This window comes from Talpa occidentalis, unplaced genomic scaffold (assembly GCF_014898055.3).
Source record: "Talpa occidentalis isolate TD23 unplaced genomic scaffold, MPIMG_talOcc4v2.1 talOcc4.8, whole genome shotgun sequence".
In the NCBI taxonomy this organism is placed as follows: domain Eukaryota; kingdom Metazoa; phylum Chordata; class Mammalia; order Eulipotyphla; family Talpidae; genus Talpa; species Talpa occidentalis.
In genome coordinates, this window is record NW_023605194.1 from 83543210 (window position 1) to 83567562 (window position 24353).

A 24353-nucleotide genomic window follows, 5' to 3' on the forward strand; every position below is an offset into this window, starting at 1 on the left:
GGTTTTTATACCATTTCCTCCCAGCCTTCTCTGTCTTTCCAACTCTGGGTTCACTTTTCCCGGGAGCCTCAGGTCTGTTGACCTCACATGCGACTGACTCCCCATTAGGTTTGGGGTCACATCTATCTCAATCATTTATTCATGTAGCAAGTATCTAATGGGCACTACTACCTACTGTGTGCCAGTGCTGTCTTAGGCACTTAGGATTTGGTAATTTACTAAGTAGGAAAAAATCCTCAACCTTCATGCTGCTATGGAAAAAGACAATAAACAATATTGTTTAAATAAATTATATAATAAAATATATTGTCCATGATACAGTGATCATCTCTAAATCTCTTTTAGGAAAAAAGTAGTAACATACTCTATGTCCGGTCTTTTGTCCACATGCTGCTTGTCAAGTCAGGCTTCACTGTGTCCCAACCTTATTTTTCACTATCATACCCTTAAGGAGCCATTTTTAGGATTCCCCCCCCCCCCCCACTAAATCCCTGTCAATTCCCTGCTGTCCTAAAATTGTATGACCATAAATAGATCATAAACATCTGTGTATGTGCTGTGGTCCCCCAGAGGGCCCCACACCTTTGCCTATATTTTCACAGTCAAAGAACTGGCTTTTGTCCCTTTGGGACATTATTCTCCTATTAAGAATGCATAGGTTGGATTGTGCTGCTGTTGCAATTATCCCCAAATGCCAGTGGTTGTAAGCAAGGAAAGTGGGTTACATGACCATCAGCCAGGCTCCGGAGCCCTGAGGGACATTTGTTTTCTGAAATATTGCTGGTTGCTGGCACAGAGATAGTGTGTAAATCACAGGGGATCGTTGACAGTTGCTACAGCTTCGATGTTACTGGAAGGAAAAATAATAACAGAGTATTTGTGAAAAGTCCTAGTAACTACCACAGTTATCCTCCCAGGACTCCGGTGACGTACAGAGGAAGAGGAAACGAAGGCTAAAGAATTAAACTAATTAGTCCTGTGGAGGCCAAGCTATGATTTGAACCCCGATAACTGTCTGGCTTGTACCTGTTTATCTTTTCCCCTTTGCCTCTGGAGTTAAGCCCTGCTCGCTGTGGGGAATGTGTGTTCCGGGGCTTTCATGGTTCCTGGGACAGATCCTTCATCCTTCACCCTTATCCTCAATCTTTGTTCTCTTTAGTTACAAAGGTCTCTGGTCATGTAACACCCATGAGGGTATGCACCAGAGAAAATGTAAGAAATATTGTATAAATATATAAACAATATAAGAAAACATTTATTTGAGAATAGGAATGTGAGCTGGGTCTACAACCAGGAGGCAATCCCAGAGAAATCTACCAGAGTCTGTGCAAAATGGGAGTTTTTAAAAATTAATTAATTAAAAAAATTTTAACATCACTGTAGTCCCCATAGTTGTCCCCCCACCATATCACCTGTGAACCACCACCATAGTCCCTTGTTTTCTCCTCCCCTACTCTGACCCCCTTCTCTCCCTTTCCCTTGCTGTCTGCCTCAGTTCTATGGCCATCTTGCTAGTTTTGACTTTTCCTTGACCTTTTGTTTGGTTTCTCTATATTCCACGTATAAGTGAGACCATATGGTATTCATCTTTTCCAAAAGCTCCTGAACTTAGGTGGTTTGTCAGGAGGCTTTTGGATTGGTTCTTAAGTCCTTTGTCTGCCTGTTATTTGTTGCTTTATGTGGAAGTCTGCAGTGTGGTATCAGCTTTGACAATCAGCACATGTTCATCTGTTGCTTTTGGAGTTGTCAATTGCAGCCTCAGTAGTTTACTCAGAAGTCTCATTATGGCAGGTAGAGACAAGAGAGTGTCTGTTGTACTGAAAGAAGGTTCTAGAAAGGTGGTTGAAAGATTGCCAGGATCCCAGGAAATCTAAATGGGCTTCATTGGAGATAATAGAACACATTTAATATTTCCTGCCAGTAGAGTCTTGAATAAACCCAACATAACTGCCCTGAAACTGTGGGCACTGGGTTCTCAGAGTCCCCAAGAGGTCTGGAGAGCCTGTCCCTTAGAGCCACACAGGCTACAATGTCCTTTTCATAGGCCTCATGAGAGGAATGGGGCCAAATCTGAAGGATGAATCTTCAAGAAGACCTAGTAAGAGGAAACTCTGGGCTTTCTTGCTCTAGAGTGTAGCAACTTCATTTCTGGCAAAGTGTGCAATGATTTTGCTGTTGACAATCTCCTCTCTAGCTACCTACACATGTGGCCGTCTCAATATTTTATGTGGAAGGAGCGTGTGTTAGAATCATTATTTATGGGCAATGGCATCGTCTGGGTCGTTTTAAGGTTTTCAGGAACCCGAGCCATAATCTGGTCTATTTTGGGCAAATGACAAGACAGTGACTCAGTTCTACAGTGGGTTAGTGGCAGAGAAAACCCCAGGTCCTTTGTCTGCCAGTAGAACACACTCTCTTCTCCACTTCTCTTTCTTTCTCTGGGAGGATTTTCCCTGCTTTCTTCCTCAACCTCCAAGGAGAAGATGTTTCTTTAGATTTCCTCCCTTTACTTGCCAAGTTCCCTCTCTCTCAGGCTCTCTTCCCCCTTTCTTCTGCTCAAAAGAGAAATGTGTTGTGGCTTTTAGAGGAGGACTCTGGGTCTGAGTTTTTCCAAACTTGGCAAGAGCTCCTGGCAAGGTTCTTCCTGAGCTGTCTGGTTTAGTTACGTGAGCTGCTTTGGGACATCACAGCTGGAGAACACCCAGTCTTTCCCAAGGGCTGTGGAAATGCCACACCATGTGAGTTCTCTGCCTCTGGTCCGCCATATGTTTTCAGCAGCAAAACTATCCTGAGCCCTGGAGAGTCATCATACCCAGGTCACTTGCCCTTGAACACTAAATTTGCCTCCTTATCTAGCTCTCCTCACTTGCCACACCTGGTCCACATTGATTCTATTTGTATATTCCTCCATGTGAAGCACAGCCCGTGGTATTTCATAAATATTTGTTGAACTGAATTGAACTGCTGATGAGACAGTGGAAACTGAGAGTGTAGTTACCTTGCTTAAAGTTGCACAGCTAGTAAGCAAAAGGTTGAATTTGAATCCTTCCATCTGACTTCACTGGATTATATTGTTCCCATATTCTAAGCTATATTTAAAAAATGAAAGTAATCCCCTGAATGACATGCAGATGGCCAGCAGGCACATGAAAAGATGTTCACTGTTGCATTTTATGAGGGAAATGCAAATACACAATGAGATATCACCTACACCTATGAGAATGGCTATTATCCAAAAGACAGGAAACAAGAAATTAGAGAAAAGGGAACCCTTGTACACTGTGGATGGGAATGTAAATTGGCATAGCCACTATGGAAAACATTATGAAGAGTCCTCGAAAAGATTAAGAATAGCAGTACCATGAGGTTCAGTTTTTCCACTTCTGGATATTTTTCCAAAAATATGAAACTATTAATAAGAAAAGATATATGCACCCCTATGTATAGCCAAGAATTGGCAGTAACTTAAATGCCCATTGATAGATGAATGGATAAAGATTTGGTATATATCACAATGAAATACTATGCAACTATAAAAAAGATGAAACTTTACCTTTTATGACAATATAAATGGACTGAAGAGAACAAAGCTAAACAAAAGAAGTCAAAAGGAGAACAACAAATATGATATGATTTCACTCATGTGAAATATAAAGAAATAAAACAAAGGAATAGACATATCTAAACTAAAAAAACCTCAGATATCTGAGTATAGATTGAGACTACTAGAAATGAAGATGGAGAACGGGGAGCAGAGTGGGGAGGGGGCACAATGGATTGTGGTGGAGGATTTGGCGGATGCTTTGGTGGTAGGTGTGATGTGATAACATAGATTTGGAGAGGTTCATATACAGTGTTGTAAATCAATGATACGTCAATGAAAAATAATTTAAAAATGAGGTTATAAGAAGCAGTTCACATAATTATGTTATAGATTGTTTAACAAGCATAATTGCATTATGCTAATTTACTGAAACTGCTTTGTGGTCTATCACTAGCACCCTTTTTTTTTTTTTACAGTTTTATTTGCATTAGAATATATCAAATCTGAGGAACTAAAAGTGTTTGGAAACAGGGCCCAGTCCAAGTCACTTTCCTTTGAACACTGAATATGCCTCTTTACCTAGCTCTCCTCACTTGCCATGCCTGGCCCACATTGGCTCTCTCTGTAGATTCCTCCATGTGAAGCACAGCCTGTGGTATTTCAGTCCCAAACTCGATGGAAAGCTCAATCAAAGAAAGTTCCACAAGCACCAGTTTGAACAAAAAATAAAATAACAAATCCTTCAAAGTCCCCAAGTGAATAGCAAAGAATATCCACTTGTCTGATTCTTATTTTAATTAAAGATTAAGGTGAAGATAAAGTGGAAATGACCCCCCTCCTCCATTTGTATATGATTGATAGCCCAAATCTATTCACTGTCCCTGGTGTATGTTGCAGAGCAGTACTGGACATTTGTATCTGTATCTCTATATGGGTTTCTGAAAGCCTGTTTCCGAGCAGAGACTCCTAAAAAAGAACCCTACAGCTGTGGATGACTTTGGTTGGGTTGCGGCTTCTAATCTAGGTGCTTTATTCCAAGCACAAGTGTTTTCCTCTCCAAAGAGGTCTATAACAACCCTACTTTCTTTTTTGGGGCATGTCGGAAAAGTGAAAGGATTAACTGGAAGTCCAGTTAACCTAAATTTTGTGGGATTAATCACTCCAGAATTGGGTAGAAGAGCTGAATAGATACTTTTCCAAAGAAGATACACAGATGGACAACAGACTCATAAAAATATGTTCTTCATCAGGGAAATCAAATCAAAACCAGGGTGAGATACCACCTCACAACAATGAGAATGGCCCATATCAAAAAGGCCAGAAACAAGTGCTGACACGGGTGTGAAAAAGGAACACAGGTACACTGTTGATGGGAATGCAGACTGGCCTAGCCTCTATGGAAGACAATATGGAATTTCATCAAAATGTTAAAAATAGAGATGTCCTCTCATCCAGTAATCCTACCCCCAGCATTTACCAGAAGAATGAAAAATCACTAATTTGAAGGAATTTATGCAGTCATGTGTTCACTGCATCACTATTTACAATGGCCAAATTACAGAAACAAACTAAATACTCATCCACATAGCAGTGGATTAAGATGTGGTATATACAATGCAATACTATTCAGTTATAAAAAAGATAAACTCTCGCCGTTTGTCATAACATGGATGGAACTAGAAGGCTTATGCTAAGCAAAATAAGTCAGAGAAGAAAGGCAAATAGGAATGATTTCACTCCTATGCAGAATATATATAGAAAAAAAAAGAAACAGATACAACTAAACAAAACAAACCCTAGAAATATGACTGTAGAATCGAGGCTGCTAGAAGGGGAGGATGGGTGAAGGTGGGGACAAAGGAAGGAGGGAGTCCAATGGCTTTGGATGTGTTGAGGAGTCGAGAACCTATTTCCTTTAAATCAAATATGTGTTGTAAACCTGTATTACCTCAATAATGAGAAAAATCAAAAGACGCTTCATATTGTCATATTCTATCCATTTGCATTATGGGAGGATTAATTTTGAATATTTTCATAATGCCAGATGATGCTTATTTCCCCCCTTCCGTGTAAGTTCACTTAGAAAAGAAGATAGGGACACCAACATCCTGCCTGACAGTGATTGGAAAAGGAGGATTCACTAAAGAGAAGTCACTAGTGTGGACCTAACGGTTAGTCTGTTAGATTCTTGTCTCCTGTCACAGGTGGAGTGCAATAGGCATAGACTTTCTCTGTATCTAGGGGACATCTGTACAATGATTGATGTTCATCAAGATGCTGACCAAGGTATTTTTTTTTTTTAGTTTATTGAAGTAGCATTGGTTTATAACATCCTACAATTTTCTGGCATGCACCATTATAAATCAACATGGGTGTTTTGTTCTTTTTGTTGTGATCTCTTAGTTATATGGGTGTTAGGTCATGTGCAGCAGTGAAATGACACATTGTAGTTTCTACAAGATTTAGGTAAACTGAGTATGAGAGATGGGAGCTCCCATGTTTGTGGTGTCTGGGATGTGACGGAAACAATGAGGCACCTAGCACTGTGGTATGTACAAATCCTCCAAATAAAGAAGGACAACAGCCAGAGAGGAAGTTTGTCAAGGATTCTAGTAGCCAAGGATGCAGGGTGCAACCAATGCATCATTCAGTTTCTATTTCTGAATAGTAACTTAGAGTAGAAAGAGTTATTACTGAGACTCTTAACACCAGCTGTATCTGACAGCTGAATGCCCTGAATTTCATAGAAGAACAGTTCAATAATCATTATAATAAAATTCATAGACATTACTTTTTTTCCTTTCCATAGGTTTTTAAAAAAACAACCTAAAGGCATCCTTATAGAGTTCTGTTGTAGTCAGGTCGAGAACTGGAAATAGACGATTCACAAGTTGAAATTCCCCTCCCTAGTTCTGTCAATGGACAGCAGCAACTTTTCTATCTTAGCCTTTTCCTTAATCTTTAATTTAGGAAGTGATTCCCTGCTGCTGCTTTCCTCTCTTCTTTGTCCCTAAGATTAAGATCAAAGGTACAGTTCAGTTTACTTATCCTCATTCAACTGAGCTACTATTCTGATTAGATTGTGAATATTCATTAGTTTCTACCAATATATGATAAGTCATTAATTATATCACCTGAGGACTCACGTCACCTTGTATACTGCATATTAATTCAGGCTTTCTAATTTTGCTCATCTCATCTCTTCAGATAAACAAGGGCTACCTTAATGAACCCTACCTCTGTCATAAAATGCAGCTGGCATTCAGCATTCAATTGAAGGAGAAAGAGCAAAGAACCTGTCCTGTACATGCTAAAATTTCCTGCCATGCTTTGCACCATTATATGCAGTAGATACTCTGTAAATATTCATTACAGGAATGAATGAGATAATGAATGAAAATCAGGAGAATTGACAGTGAATCTTCTTAGCCATTCATTAGCTCTGTTGCCTTGGATAAGTGACTTGACCTCTTCAACCTCCATCTCCCCTGTAAATAAGTAAAGGACCAGATGTTTCCTTGATTTGTTTTCAGTAGATCTTCTCATGCACTCACTTTGGACATACACCCAATATAGCAGTGACTTCATTAACAAGGGCTTGCAAATCTTTCCTAAATCATCAGCAAAATGCTAAGGATGTTTAGTGTGTGTTTTCTTTCTAATTACTTCACCTAGTAATGTTTAATGAGAAAAAGTAAAAAGACTTTCCAGTTCCAGTAAGAAGGGATTTTGTTCTTTTCTGAGAACTATTTAACAAAAACCTAATATTTTTGGACAAAAGAAAAAATCCTGAAGGGCAATTAGTTTTCCATTCTCTCCCTGTCCAACATATCGCCACATGTCACGCTGTGTTGAAATGGTCATGTTTTACTTTTATGTTTCACCCAACATTGGCAAACTACTTCTTTAACCATGTCTTTTTCAGTATCTTTGTATCCCCAGTTCTTAGAATGATGGCACACAGTAGGTGGTCAATAGTGGTGTACTACACTGTTAAGTCCTTAATTACCTTTAACATCTTAGTAAGGATTAGTTATCAGGTGGTGGCAATGATCAAGAGGCCCTTGATTTGAGTCATTTTGATGGATTTGAAATGGACAGGACATAGGATATTGCTTTATCAGTTTGCATTTGGTTGCCAGAAATGAGCATGGAGATTCTGCTTCTCATGGAGTTTGTTTATATAACATAGGAAGAGAGAGATTTAGAGTTAGCACTTCCAACCTCCTTTTAAAGATAATTTGCTTGGGTGAGGACCAGATGGCTCAAAAGAGCATTTGAATTTTGTCCCTGGATAGAAGCTAGACTAAGTAAACAGATGTGGAGAAATTTTTTGTGTTACAGTTTTAAAACTATACTTTGAAAAGAAATAATGATTTTAAAAAAATCAAAGGAGAGATATTGCATAATTTAATTGGGGAATGGTTTGAAGCAATTTCATCTGAAGCAATAATGACTTTAAGTGTGCAACTAATCAAGAAAAGTTGAAAACAGGAAAGTAAACAAAACTTTGATGTAAAAGCCCGGAATTGTGTGAATCAAGGTTATTTAATTTTATTTCTTTATATCGATGATATGACTAATTAGCTAAATCAAGAGTCCTGAATTCTGTAAAGAAAATGAGGATGCACTTATATACAGATTTTTTTTTTCAGTATTTGACATAAACTTCATAGCAGGTTTATACTATGATTTTGGTGAACATTGCTTCAACTTCTTATTCTTCTATTTATTGACAAATGCTTTTTGTCTGCATTGTAAAATTTAAAAATATAATTTGCCTCAAATTAATTTCTAATATTTATGTAAATAGTATTGATAAAGGATTAAGGAGGGTGTTTTGCTTTCTCTTTTCAAACATTTTTCTTTTAATTTGAAGATTTGATGAGTAGAAAAAAAACCACGTACTAATTTCATAAAAGTTTTTGAAATGCTTTAGAAACATAAAATATAAATAATTGAGATAGTCTTCAAAGTTATTAAAAATCATTTTAAGAAGGCAATTACTTGCTTTCTAGTTGTTAGCTCAATTCAGTTAAAATAGGGATTTTTCTTGCTTGAAAAAAAAAAACCCAATTTAAAAGAGTCCTATTATATTTCAAGATGATTTATAGTCTTAACTCTAGTGTTCTGCTCTTTTTATCCCCTTTAGCTCTGCGCGAAACTACACTATAGACTCCTACAAGGAAAAGGCAAAGAATCAAAACAAAAACAAACAAGAGAAAGAAAGGAAACTCTGCAGGCTCTGTCTTGCACTGGAACTACCCCCTTGAGGTCATTGGATCTTTTGTTTGAAATTCTTTTTATCCATGATGCAGAGTTAAGACATAATCTCCTGATAAAAGGGCTTCTCCTCTGACCGGGTAATTCCAGTTTCAGAAGTTCATATTTTATTTTATTTTATTTTATTTTATTTTATTTTATTTTATTTTATTTTATTTTATTTTTTAAACAGAGCAAATGAGGACTTTCTAATTCATGTATATGACAGACAAAACCATACAGAATAACATAAAAATACAACTATATACATTATTTAAGTCCAAAAAACCACCATTACTAGAAATAATCAACCAGGGAAGTCATCTGCAAAATACATGACTTAGAGTAACCTGTTAAAAATGTTTACTTTATCCTAAGGGGGGAAAAAAGGTGCAAAGATTTGGTCAAATTATTGTGGTCATTAATGAGAATATGCTAAAAAAAAAAAAGTAGTAATCCATTTACATTTAATGAAATGTAGACATTAATGTTGCTGAAATATTTGACATGGAAAAATGTCCATCATTTAAATTCAAAAAGTTTTAAATGGAGGATACAAAACAGTGTGTTCAAGTTTTTGTAAAAATAAAATGTTCATAGAGTGTACTGATAAAGTCTAAAAGGACTTATAAAGCAAAATGTGAGTATTTTCTTTTTGCTTTTCTGCATTTCTAACATGCATATATTATCTGTATATTCTGCTTGTTTATTTTTATAAAAGTTAATAGAATTTGAGGCCAGTAGAAAAATCCTCATTACAAAACATCAGTTTGAACTGAATAAGAAATCATTTCAAGTTTTTTGAATGCACGTGCTCAACACCAAACTTCATCATTTGGAACAACTTTTGTTTGAGAAGCAAATGAGCATATAAATGAGGAAGCAAAAAGCCCAAAATGGCAGGAAAGCAAGTGACAAAGTAACTATAATCTTTGTTCCATTGGTTATTATAAGAAAGTGACAGTTAACCAAAAACACCTTTATTTTAGTCTATAAAGAACAAACCGCACTTTTTCTGAGATAATCATGATTAACTTACAAAAATGGGCATTTACAATGCATTTTCAAAGCATTTCCCTTTAACGGGAAACTTAGCTTCACAGAATCCAAACATTGAAAGATTAAAACAAATTTTCTATTTTGCTGTCATTTTAAGACAAAACAGAATCTAGCATATGTCAAGGAAATCCATTCATACTTCAGGTCCTTCTCCTCCAGGAACCAGCATTGTTATATTATTTCCATTTAGCAGAATCTGATCTAACTTAGTAATTCTTCCTTCTGGTGTGATCTCAAACTCAGTGACATCTTCCAGTACCATATTGACAAAGTCATCAAATCCTAGAAGCGTGCCAACAATTTCTTTATCACTTTTCATCACAATGTGAATTCTGGATCCTATACATTTGTCCACAAGCTCTAGAGGCAGCAGCTGCGACGGGTTAGTGGTAGCGTTAGCCGCCATGACTACACCGGAAGTCCAGAAGTTCATATTTTAAAAATAATCTAAGGGAAACAAAAAGCTGGAAGCATAAAGATGTTCACTGAAATATTACCAATAACAGAAAAGAGGAAAAAATTTAAAAAACCCTAATGGGAGGGAGAATTGTGAAATGAATTGTTGTATGAGTATGTTTGCACAGTAAAAACTCTCACACCTCAGTCCCTTACATGGCTTCACCTTCCTGTGTAGCATACCCTCCCTGCTACCTATGCATCCTCTTGTCCTTCCAAACCTAACTAAGATGGCCCCCAATTGGGGAACTTCTCTCATGGCCTTCAGTTAACTACCTCTTCTGAGTTATCTCTTTCAGTTGAATTTATTTTTAGTGTTGAACTTAGTACACATGTGTATGTTGATTTATTCTTCAAAACATTCGAATCTATTTCATATCTATCTTTAGCTTCTGAACTAAAGTGCTCGCTTGGTGCTGGCTCTTCATGGTAGCTCAATAAATATCAGAAAAAATCAAAAGAAAATATGTCTATAGGAAAGAATATTATGTAATCTTTTGAGATATTTCGGAATATATAGATATTTGCAAATAGATGATAAATTGTTAATTGACAAATAATAGAGCATAAAATAATATGTATGCTTTCACTCTATTTGTAAATTATACCTAAGGTTATGTGCAGAGTTCTGTAAGTGGGATTAGAGGAAAGAATGATGAATAACTAAAATATTTCTTTCAAAATGTTTTCAATTTATGTTCCTTTTCTCTTGCAAATACAACCAATAGCTATCTTTCCTCTTCTTCAACTTCAGGGCACTCCAGTGGCCAATTCCAGTGGCCAGTCCTACATTTCTTTGTCAGATGGTGGCAGCTGGCCCCTTAGGGCCTGACCCCTGGTTGGTTCTTTCCCTTCTCAGAATCTTTCATGCTAATAAATGAAAATGACTTCAGCACAGCAAGTGGAAATTTTATTATTGATCAAGAAATAGAGAAGGGTGAGATACTCTAAAGATGTTTTCTCCTTCAGCAAGGGGGTTAGGATTTTTTTTTTTTTAATGGGGGAAGAGTTGCATATTGGCCTGGGGTAGGGCTACAGGATTCATGGGTAGGTGTCTTCATTTTGCACTTGGCACCTTTGCACAGGTCTCTTTTTGCACACTCTACCCCACCACCCTCTCGGGGATGCTGGTCTACTATGGTCTTGTGTCCGAAACATCCTGTCTACTATGGCCCAAAGCATCCTGCTTTGGTTCCCATAAGCAAGCATAGCTGTGATGGGCATGATGACTGGGTTTTCCTGGTGAAGTGTCAAAGAACTGATGTCCTTTTGGGAGCAACCCTCAGATCATAGTGGGTGTGTGAATATCCCTACTTCTGCTCCATTTTGAGAGGTGTGTTCTGTTGGTGTCCAGAGAGACTGTGTTCTCTTTACCCGCAGTGGTGACTTGCCTGACAGCTCACTTTTATTTACTCCCACTTCTTGTCTCCTCCATTACCCACTCCTCCAAAATTTCTTGGTATCACCTCCAAAATAACTATTTGTGCTTAATCCTTATGTCAGTTCAATTTCTGAAAGAATGCAAATTAAGACAGTCTCTGGTAATAAAAATTAATAATGATGGAGAGAAGAGATACTAAAAGTGTACACCTTAATTTACTAAAGGTATTATCAAACTGATTAAAATTAATGATTAAGCTTCTAGTCCTCTAAGGACTGCAACACAAAGCAAATAATTGTTGTGATAGTGAGTATAAGAAAATTTTGAATTTGGTCAGCTGCCAGTGAGGTGCTGTCATGGGGACCTAGAGTGGGAAAGGTGGCTCATATTTGTACTAGTATAAACTTGATGGTCATTGAGATTAGATCTCAGTCATTAACTGCTATTTTCCTCTCCTTCTGTCTGTGTTTTTTCACATGGCATTTCTTCTTTCTCCTTGTATGTTGTCCTGCTTTATAATCACTATCTGTATTTTATCTTTGATCTCTGAGAATGTGAACAAAGTAAGAACAGGAATTTTGTCAATATCCTCTCCTCCCTTATATCACATATATCATCAATAAAGTGCTCAACAGCTGTTTATGAAAAAAAAAAAGATTGTGTAACTTTTTTTTAAATTACAAAAGTATTTTAAACTCATTAGTAGGAACAGGAACATGTTTTATGAACATGCTGTAAAATGTTCTGTAACATGACCTTTCCCTGCTTGGACAGACAGGAAAGCAAGACCATATACACAGACTTACAGTCTGAAACAGCTCTCCAAAATCTGATCCCTGTGGGTCCAGCCAGTTTTTCACACCCGTTGATGACCAAGGAGTCAGATAAAAGAGATTTAAAAATGGGCAACCAGCCTTTGCATCTCTGAAGTGTATTATTCAGAAATGAAGAGATTAAAACCTGCACTGCATAATTTAGTCAATGTAACTTTAGATCAAGACAATTTAGAACTAGGAGCACTAGTTAAAAGTTATATTTTTAACAATGACTCAGTGTTCCTACTTATCTACATACCTAAACTCAAACTTGTGTTTGTTGCAACAGTTCTTAAGAGTAAATGTGGTTGGACTGCTACCTGGACTTGAATCCTCACTTTGATTTATCTAGTAAACTCTTCATATAGTTGTGGACTATACTACAATAACAGACCAAGATCAAGGCCAAAGATACTGCATGAGACTTGACTCAAAGGAAAATGAGGAATTATTTTAGTGTATTTTTTTGTTTGAGCATCTGAATTATTAAGACACTCAAAATATATTAGTACTGTTTTTTTTTTTTTTCCCACCAATTACAGAAATTCCTGTGGGAATCTCTGCTTATGTTTGGAAGAATATTAGCCCAGTGCAATAGAATCATTTGGGGCAGTTGATAAAAACTAGGATTCCTGGGCCCCATCCCAGGTCTTCTGATTTAATAGGCCTGGAATAGGGTTCAGGAATCTGCCTTTTTACTGAGTTCCTGAAATAAATTTGTCAGTGGACTGACTTCACACTATGCATTGAGAAAAACTGCATCAGTCTCTAGTCACCCAATAAATAAAGCAACTTTGTAAAATAAGGGATTCTTATGAACAAATGTCATATAACATCTGAATAGGTTGTAATGTGCTGCAGACCTATCATACCAGTGTCAATCAGCTTTTGCCTGGATCCTTCTCACCTTACCAGAGCAAAGAGTCTGTTAACAGCTGCTTTCGAAAAGCAGGATCCAAACAGAGAAGGTACAACAAGAACTTAAAACAAACAAAAACCAAAAAACAAGAAGCAAGCCAAATCCAATTGCAAAAGTAACATTTTGCAGTTACATTAATTGCCTGTTTTTCATAATATCTTAATCTGTTTTTCTCTGGATATCTGGTTTCTTAAAGACCTAGGGGTTGTGGGGGGCAACAGGAGAAGTTTGTACTACCTTGTCTCACAAACCCAGTGTCTGACCTTCACAGAATGTCTGGAGATTCATGGTGCTATCCTGTTCTAGAGCAGAGTATCATGATATAGGAGGTGTCGAATCTTAACTACTGAAAATAATGGACATAAGCTTAGAGAGAAAAAGAGTTGTGAACAAGGGCATCTTCAGTGTGAGAAGGTTCTGCAGCAAAGCCAAGCTCACTTTTTTTCTTTTGAGCCTGAAAGCAACACTAATTTCACTCAATCCCCAAATTCTGCACCAAAAATGTCTATTAATAAAGATTATCTATGTTGTGATGAATATTTCACATATTTTTATAGATAGGCAAACATTCATCTAAAAATTAAACACAAGCAATTGTAAAAACTCACCAAGTGTCCTGGGAGAGACAGAAAGCTACCTTCCTAGGTTAACTCTTGAATGTCAAAGAATATCATATGCTTGCAGAAGTCATAAAACTATAAAGTTAAACATATAAATTATTTTTATAACTAAACCAATTTCCCCTTTCCTGCTTTATAATAAGCTGCAATTTTACCATGTTCTGAAATCAACGTTCTGTCTTCACAAAATATTTGTGAAGTTTTACTGAGAGTTTGTTAAGAACAAACTCTAAAACCATGAAAATGTAAAGCTAAAATAAATTTTAGTGATCAATTCATTCAACCTTGTTTTACAGATTAGTAAAATGAGGCCCACATTAGTTGATTGGTCCAAGCTTACAAATGTCATGCAGACCGTTATTCTTAAAAACAAAAAATTTCCAAGGGGAGTATTTTCTCCTTATGGCTTTTCTGATCCTCATCTCAGCACCAGTAAGTGATCAGCACTGTTGTTGCTAATGCTTTATTTTGATGTCATAATTTTGGTATTTCTAACTAAACAGACATCTGTGTTCTGATTTTGTGGTTATGTAGGATAGGAATAAGACACTGAAGAGCTGGAAAAAACTAAAAAGCTTCCAATCAGGGGTCAGAAGGAAAGCCTGCAATGTGAAGTTACGTTTTGCATTCACGCTTTAAGATCTGCCTGCCTCCCTCCCTCTCTCTCTCCCTCTCTCTCGTTCTCTCCATCCTGCCATCCCTCCTTCCTCCCAATTTGTTGGGGGTACCAAGATGATAATGACATCTTCTTCATTATAGAACTAAATGTTTAGCCAGAGACACAGGAAACAAACACATGCGGAAATCTCAGATGCCCTAAAGACATGTACAAGAGGAGCATCTTTGGAACCAGCCGAATGACATCAGACCTAGAAGCAGAGGGCTCAGCGTGTTGGAGGGACAGGAAAGCAGTGGGTGTGGAAGCTGGGCTTGGTAGGGAAGAAGGAAGCGCTGCAGTGCATGGCAGGAGGTGGAGCTGGAAACACAGGCTAAGGCCAGGTTAAGAGCAACCTTTTTATGTTATTCCAGAAGAATTTGAACTTTATCTCATGTGGTTTTGTGAGTTCAAGACTGAAGAAACTAGCTACATGTGGCTATTGAAATGTGGCTACTCCAAATTGACATGTGCTGTATGTATAAAATATACTGGATTTTGAAGATTTAGTATGCAAATAGAATGGTAATGACCTCACTTTCATTATACCTTAAAATGATAATGTTAGATGTTAAAATAATTATATGTTAAAATGATAATATTTGGACAGATTAAGTTAAATGAACTGTTAAAATTAATTTTCTCTCTTTCTGCTCACTTAAAAACGTAGCTATTAGAAAAATTTAAGTGACATGTAGTTCACGTTGTCTTTTGATTTTGATCTTTCGCGGACCGTGGTAATGTACTCAGGATTATGGGTTTTAAAAACATTATTAAGGCCTCCCCGGTGGCGCAGCGGTTGAGCGCTGGGTTGCGAAGCTGTCTGCAGCCTCTGCAGCGCCCGTTTGATCCCCGACTGCTCCCCGGCCACCGGAGGAGGGTCCCACATGGTGCGCAGACCTCGCCTGCCGCCCGCTGCTCCCCTCAGCAGTGTACTTCGGTCCTTCTGCCTGCTCTGCTCCCCACTCTGGCTCTGGTGAATTCTCTCACCCTCCCGCGCTTCTGACTGTACCCAGTGCTTGTATAAATAAATAAATAAATAAACAAACAAACAAATAAATCTTTAAAAAAATAAAAACATTATTAAAAAACTTTTTATTGAAGTTACATTTACTTATAATATTATGTTGGTGTCAAGTGTATAATATAATGCAACTTGTGTATGTATTACATTATGATCGCCACCAAAAGACTAGTTTCCACCCTCTACCATAGGGTAGACCCCTTTTGTCTAATTCATCCACCCCTGTCTGACTTCCCTTCTGTTAATCACCATAGCGTTCATGTATTTTTATTTATTTATTTATTTTTATTTTTTACATCATTGTTCACTTTTAAACAATATTTGCTGCCCCCGCCCCAGGTGTAGTCCCCATAGAATTTCCTTCACCAATGTACCTGTGCACCATCACCACAGTCCCCTGTGCTCCTCCCTCCCTCCCTCTGATCCCTTTCCTGCCTCCTTCCCTGCAGGATGTCTCTGATTTATAATTGTCTGTTTTTGTATTGTTGTGTTTTGTACTGTTATTATTTTTTTTACACTGATGTCTTGAGTCCCCTATATTCCTCTGATAAATGAAACCATCCAATATTTTTCTTTTTCCTTCTGACTTATTTCACTGAGCATAATTCCTTCTAGCTCCATCCACGTTGCTGCAAATGGCATGAGCTTATCTTTTTTGATTGCTGAATAATATTCTATTGTGTATATATACCACATCTTCTTGATCCAGTCATCTATTTTGGGCATTTGGGTTGTTTCCAGGTCTTACCTATTGTAAATAGTGCTGCAATAAACATAGGGGTTCAGGTGGTCTTTTGAATCAATGTTTTTGTGTCCTTTGGGTAGATCCCTAGGAGTGGAATTGCCAGGTCATATGGTAGCTCCATTTTTAGTAGACTGAGGAAACTTCAGACAGCTTTCCATAGTGGTTGGACCAGTTTGCACTCCCACCAGCAGTATAGGAGAGTTCCTTTTTCACCACATCCTCGCCAACATTTGTTGTTGTTGTTTTTTTGATATGTGCCATTCTTACTGGAGTAAGATGGTATCTCAATATGGTTTTGATTTGCGTTTCCCTGACTATAAGGGATGTTGAACATTTTTTTTCATATTCCTGTTGCCCATTTGCATTTCCTCTTTGGCCATTTGCATTTCCTTTTTTAAATTCTTCTGCCCATTTTTTGACTAGGTTGTTTACTTTGTTTTTGTTCTATCATGTGAGTTCTTTGTATATCTTTGTGGCCAGGCACTTATCAGTTGTATGGAGTGCAAATTGTTTTTCCCAATCAGTGGGGCATCTCTTTGTTTTGGTTAATGTCTCTTCACAGAAGCTTTTCAGTTTGATGTAATCCCGGATGTTTATCTTTTCCTTGACTTTCTTTACTTTGGGTGATGAGTCTTTAAAGATGTTACTGAGATATATGTCTTGTAGTGTTTTACCTATGTTTTCTTCTCTATATTTTATGGTTTCAGGTCTTATGTCCAGTTCTTTTATCCATTTTGACTTGATTTTTGTGCACGGTGAGAGGTAGTGGTCTAGTTTCATTCTTTTGCATGTGGTAGTTCAGTTTTCCCAGCCTCAGGTATGTATTTGTAATATAGAAATGCATCCACCAGTTTAGTATCTAAAACATAACACTGTCTTACGTAAACAAAAAGCACTCTCAAATCTTTAGAAATTATTAACATTTTCTTAACATTGTCTATTATTTGAGTATGTTAAAAATTTCCAATTGTCCCTGAATTATCTTTATAGTGGGCTTACAAAGCAGTATCTAATCTAGGACTGTAATATCTGTTGTTAATAGTTTTTGAACCTCTTTTAATTTAGACTGATACCTTCTCTCTCCTTTACTTTTTTTGTGTCACAAATTTGATAACTAGACTGCTCCAATTATCCATGTTCTCCCTGCTCAATTTGTCTTATTGGTGTTATTTTAGCTTGTTACTCTATTCTCTGTATTTCTTACAGGGTTGAGTGGATTCCAGAGAAATATATTTTTTTGCTTTGACATAACACATGTAATGTTGACTACTTCAAATTTTATCTTATCAAGAGATTCTACTTGTCATATTTCATCAGGGCTGTGGATGCCACGTTGAGCCCTGGACTGTAGGGATGGCAGCTTTGTTTCTCCAATACAAAGCTGTGGGTAACCAGGAAGATTTTGCCTAAGAGTTGGTAATACATCTTCATTGTGGAGGAGAAAGTAAAATTAGAAGAAAGCAGAGACTGACAACCAAGTAGTCTATTATTATAGTCTAGAAAAGAGAGAGATGATGGAGATCTTCCTCTGAACAGGGAGCTAAGCTAACTTCTTAGCCTGTGATACCTTTTTATATCCTCACATGGCTCTATAAGGTGGGTTTTTTAAATCCCCCATTGCCTGTCTAAAACAGATTTAGAGAGATTGAATAACTTGCCCACTGTCACACCAGCAGTGGTGATTAAAACTTGGCTCTCTCTGCTGTCAAAACTCATTCTCCTGTGTGATACTGGACAATGTTCCTATGATGAATGTAGTAACAGTTTGATTTGGGAGGCTGTAGAAATTTTGAATGCTCTTTTTAAGTTGGTGATTAATGAACTTCTTGGGGTATGAAAAGGACAACAATAAAATTTCCAGCTTGGACGATAAAGGGAAGGTAGTATGATTTGTTGAATTTGAAATGTCAGATATAGCAACTGAAAATATGCGTTTGCAATTCAGAAAACAGTCTAGACTACTGGAATGATAGACTCAAGAATGAGCTCAGAGAGATGGTGGCTTAGACTGCAGGAGTGGATAAAAATACCCTCACATTGTATTTGTAAGCAATCTGAAACAAGCAAACTGACATCAAAAAGAAGACCAATAGTTGAACTAAAAATAGCTGTCTGATTTTCATATTTCTAAAAAAGTTGAAAATAACTAAGAATTATTAGTGTCTTGTTTTGGTATAAATTCTTTATGTTTCTGTGTGAAGAGATTAATGTATTTTTAAGGGGATGTATTTTCTCTGTGGTCAGTGATATCATTTCTCTCGAGATGTATATAAGGTTGCTATCTTTCCCCCTAAGAAATGGATTATATTACATGACAATCATAATAGGGAAAGAAGACCATTTCTGGTATATGGGTCAGCTAAAAACAGGCTTAAAGAGATTTCAGGAAAGTCTTTAGTGGGGGAAAGTAATCATAAAAATAAATACATCTTGAAGAGTCCCCCGCCCTGCCCCCAAGTGGGTAGTCAGATTGGCGGATTATTTCTGTGCCATGAAGATCTCTTTGAAGCCTGAAATGACCTCAGTGAAGCTGCTTCTCTCACACCCAGGACACTCTGGGTGAATGAGTACAAGAGGGAAAATCTGTTGCTCTTAAAATTAGAAAATCGCAGTGACAACATTTCAATTAACTTTATGAATAGATATCATACATAGTCTTTAATTTTGAATTTGATAAGGCTCTGAGATACTTGTTGGCACAACCACGTATTTTATTACAAATTGTTCAAAGAATAGTTATGTATTTCATTGTATAGAACACTGCTGTAAATTGTATTAGTTTAAGCTTTCTAATCTTATGCTTTTCAGTGCTTAGTAAATGATTGCTAAAAAGATGAATATCTCCAAGGAGTGTACTGCTGACTTGTGGCTCTGATAATTTCAACATTCTACCAGCTGCATTTAGTTCATCTCCCTTATTTTAGAGATGATAAAACTCTCATTATGAGAGATGAGGACTTTATTCAGTCACACAGACAATTGGAGCCAGAAATAGCCCCAGACTTATGTCTTGAAGCTCTTCCTATTGCTTTCACACTTAGAGGAAGTCAGTTTTCTGACAGTTTAGTTCTTATCTTGAGTGATTATTGAAGTTTCTCCTTTGAAATATCAAGTTATTTTTATCTTGTATATCACTCATAGCAAGATTGGATCTACTCCTTAGAATGATTTCCTTATAACCATCTGAATATAGTGTTTTTGGTCATTTTTAAAAATGGGTGGATTGTTAGAGGCATTTTATTTTCCTGGAGTATTGATGATATGTGATAATAGCACAATTCTGTGAAAAGAAGTTAGACTTGAAAATTTGGATTATTGTTCTGTCTTACCATTCACCCTGTGGAAGTCACTTCATCTCATGGCATCTCAGCTCCTCAAGCTATAAACAGAGACCATCAGACCTACTTAAATCATAGGGACAGTGTGGGGATCAAATAAACTAAGATTAATGAAAACGTGTTAGCCAAATGAGATGTTCACATATATAACAAAGCTAGAGGACTTTCTCAAAGATCATCTAAATGTGTGGTAACATGTTCAGACCAAATGAAAAGCCTGTAAAGAGATATGAATGCTATTTCCTTTGCGAGTTTCTAGAGGCACACTGACTTCTATGCCATTGGTGACTCTAAAGGTGTGGTGATAAAAGTAAACATCCTATTTATTTTGTAATGCAACTCTGATGAAACATATCAGTGTGAGTCTTGAGCAGTGACTACTGCTAATTAACATTATGCCAAATTTTATAACATGCTAAGGAAGGTTGGGCAGGGCTGACTCATTTCCACTGCACATGGTGTTCTCATTTAGCAAACAGGAACACAATGGACTCCTGAAAGTTGAGACATGAACATTTTCTATTAATTTCAAGGAACTTGTATATTGTTTGCACAGCTGTTCTGTCATATTCCTTCTACAGGAGGCAGAAATTACTTTAAAGTCCCTTGGTAGTAATAATGGCAAAAATAATAGCTATAATTTATTGGCCTTCTATTTTATGTCAAGCATTTTACTTGCATTATTTCTAGTTCACAAAGTAACCAGTGAAAGTTGAGTATTATCATACCTATTATACTTAATAATCTATTATAGAAAGAAAAAATATATTAGAATTTGAATGTCTCAGTTTCCATTTTACAATGCAGGTATGCATGTTTCTTATTTTTTCCCTCAGATTCTGGCCAAGCTGAGACAAGCACTATTAGTTCCAACTAGCAAATAAACTAAAAAATGGAGATAAAATAACTTGTTCAAATATCAATTCAAATATCACAGATAAATAACTTTGTTCAAATATCACAGTCAGATCTATGACTGAGGCCTAAAATTTTACCATAGGCCATTTTTGCATTAACCAGTGGTTTTCAAATTAGCAAATTCAACAGTTATGTGATGAACGTGCACTGGGATTTAGGAAGAGAAAACATACATGTCCCAGCCTTTTTGAGTGGGATGAAAAGAAATCAGAACTATCTTTAGGGTTTTGATGGCCTTTCCTCTCCACTATAATATTTTTAGGCCACTTAACGTAGGTTTAAATTATAAAAAAAAAATCATCTTCATTTATTGAGCACTGTTTAAAGTGCTCTACCTATATTATATTACTTAATCCTTTCAGCACCCTGGAAAGAAGGATGATACTCAACCAGCCCTTGCCCCACCAAGGGAAGAAGAGAAACTTGGCTGGGAAGATCAGAGCAAGTAAGAGCCAGAAGAGTCAAAGAATGGTTTGCTTACTCTAAAGGCAACGTGGTCTCCTACCATGCACAATAACATCTTGATTTTTAAGTAGCAATTGCTGAATCTATTTTCTCTCTTCCTTCTCTGCACTTCCAGGGATGCAAAGACAAAGGAGAAGGGAGGGGCATATGGGTTTGGAAAAGAGGAAAATCCAGGTCCTCTGCCTAATCTAGAATTATTGCAGGAATGTTATTAAAGGACTAGGTAGCAGCAGACTGAAACTGTGGGCTGTATGAATGGGGAATTTTGATTTTTGAACCTTCTCTCTGAAGTGGATTAGTTGTGACACTGAGAACTAAAACTAGACTTGAACTAGGCAGAAAATGTGGAAATGGGATGTTAAGGAAACTCTTGGAATAATTAACGGAGGAGAAGTTTCAAAGCATCGAGCTAAGATCATTACTAGTTTTCTAATGCATTTAGTGATGACCTGAACTTTACTCTTTAAATATTAGCCTGGTCTAAATGGTGTTGTTTCTATCACACCATGTCCTATTTCTGAGTTGAATGGATTATGGTCTCATGCTAACATACAGGGCCTTATCTGGTATAGCCCCTTCGAAAATAAGTGATTAATGAGTAAAATCTAAGACAGAAGAGTTATGTTTTGGTACAATTATTATTTTTGGCAGTTGGCAGGGCACGCTGATAATTTTTTTTTTGCCTTGTTGATTGAGGAATTCGAAGTAAATTTTAAAGAAGAAAAATGCTTCATCAGTTACATTTTATTACATAAACAACTAACTCTGCTTCTCTGCTTTACGTCTAGAACAACACACTCCAGTTCCGAATTTCTAGCAAGCTGCTCACTTTCTTAACACATGGCTATATCTTCCCTAATCCCTGCTTCTTCACCTGTGTAATAAACAGCAGATGCATGGTACTGTCAAAGTCTGTTAGAATGCCAGAAGGATATTTTATTTTTGTTTACTGAAAGCACGCAACAGAATAAAATTTAAATTATATCATTAACCATTGATAGAAAAGTAAAAGAAAAATCTAATTATACTCTAATCATATCTCTGTTCTATACATTTTTAGTAGGTTGACCATCTGTCATTTCTAGGGTAATCTATTTGATATTTCACTTGCCATTTGAAATATCTTTAAAGGACTACTATAATTTTGTCCTGTCATCTGAGTTTTTGAATTATATAAGTAATTTTGTTTTAGTCATTGATGTTTGTTTAAAAATGTATTAAGTGGGGCCTCCCTGGTGGCACAGCTGGTTGAGCGGAGCGCTGTGAAGCTATCCGCAACCTCTAAAGCGCTGGTTCGATTCCCGGCCGGCCAGGGAGAAACCCTCATGGTGTGGCAGACCTCTTGCCTGCTGTTCCCCTCAGCAGTGTCTTCGGTCTGTCTGCCTGTTCTGCTCCCTGCTCTCTCTGGTGAATTTTCTCACCCTCTTGTGCCCCTGACCTGTACCCCAGTTCTTGTATAAATAAATCAATCTTTTAAAAATGTATTAAGTGAATATTCTTTGTCATTCTTGCTTGAATCTGTAGATTAATATCAGGTTCCAGGGGATTAAACATTGTTCAGTGTTTGTGGATACCTTGGTTATCTCATCACTCAATGGTACGAGGCAATATCTGAACATTGTTATGTGCCTTATAAATGTTTAAAGGTCACTTGGGCTATTGGTAAGTGATTGCATTTTGGTTCACTCTCTTTATTGACAAAACATATAGAAAAAATTACTATGTTAGAAAATAATAATGGCACATTTTTCTAAGGCCTAGTTTAGGAAAACTGAAAATAGTACAATAAAAGTCAGAAATCTGGGGCCTCCCTGGTGGTGCAAAGGGTTAAGCACCACACTATGAAGCAATCTGCACCCTCTGCAGCATGAGTTCCATCCCTGGCCAGCCAGGGGAAACCCACATGGTGAGGCAGACCTCTCCTGTCTTGCCTGCTGCTCCCCTCAGCAGTGTATTTCAGTCAGTCTGCCTGTTCTGTTTGTTCCCCACTCTGTCTCTGGTGGATCCTCTCACCAACCCGTTCCCATCTCTGGTCTGTGACCCAGCTCTTGTATGCATAAATAAATAACTCTTGTAAAAAAAAGTCAGAAATCTGAATTTCAAAAAGCCCCATTTGTTTGTGGCTAAATATATGTCAATGTGAGCATCAAAATAAATAATGATGGTATATCTATTGTATTGTGTGTATTATGATCTATGATATAAGTTAATATTGGTATGTAAGTAAATAATGACACAGGAGAAAATAGAAAGGACTTCTTTATGATAGAAAGTCAACTTGTGCATGAAAAGGAATGATGAAAATAACCTTTTGGCAACCTGGTTAATACTCAGGCAGGAGTCACCATTTCACTTGTGTGTGAAAGTTTGAGTAGTGACAGGATATTTACATACAAAGTAGTTTCCCACTAAATGCTTATTAATTACAAGGGGGAAAATAACAGCTTTATAATGGAGAAACCTGGCAGAAAATATCTTAGCATTAGTGATTAAGTTAACACCACCAATAATAGGGCATCTTGGCATTGATGCCCTCTGATGGGATCAATAAGAAGATAAGAACATCACTTTGATGTCCCTGCCAGAAATGCACAAACTTAACCCAATCATAAAGAAACTGCTGACAAACCCAAATTGAGGAGCATTCTATGAAATAACTGACGCATACTATTCCAGTGTCACTGTCATGAAACGCTGAGGCACAGTCTATTAAGAGGAGGCTAAACAACTGAATCAACGCTATCTGGGATTTTTATTGTTGTCATAAAGGCTGCTACTGGGGTAATTGGTGAACTCCAGATAAGGCCTATTGAATAGGCAATACTATTGAAGTGGTTAATTTTCTGATTTTGATAATTGCACCATAACTAGATAGGAAATAAACACTGAAGTATTTAGGAGTGAAGGAGCCCTATACCTGCAACTTACAATGAAAGAGTTTAGAGGGAGGGAGGGAAGGAGAGAGACGGAGAGGAGATAAAGCAAAGCAACCGTAAAATATATAACATTTGGGTGGAAAGCATACAGGAATTTTTTGTACTATTCTTGCAGTTTTTAGTTTGAAATTATATCAAAATGTATATTTAAAAGCAACCACCAGTTTGAACCAATGCTCAACACAGGGAGTTTCAGCTGTAGCAGAACTCTTGCAG

The 24353-nt window shown here is 37.1% G+C and overlaps 1 protein-coding gene across 1 annotated transcript; it reads right to left on the minus strand.

Annotated features, from left to right (window-relative positions):
* Window positions 1-9989: 9989 nt before the first annotated feature.
* On the minus strand, window positions 9990-10271 carry LOC119234302 (U6 snRNA-associated Sm-like protein LSm5). Its single transcript, XM_037497156.1, has one exon. It carries the CDS (start codon window positions 10269-10271, stop codon window positions 9999-10001), a length of 273 nt encoding a protein of 90 aa, XP_037353053.1. The 3' UTR covers window positions 9990-9998.
* Between the last annotated feature and the right edge of the window lie 14082 nt (window positions 10272-24353).

What these genes read in the sequence shown, in the direction of transcription:
- LOC119234302 (XM_037497156.1), bottom strand. Translation starts at nt 10,271, where the DNA reads ATGGCGGCTAACGCTACCACTAACCCGTCGCAGCTGCTGCCTCTAGAG.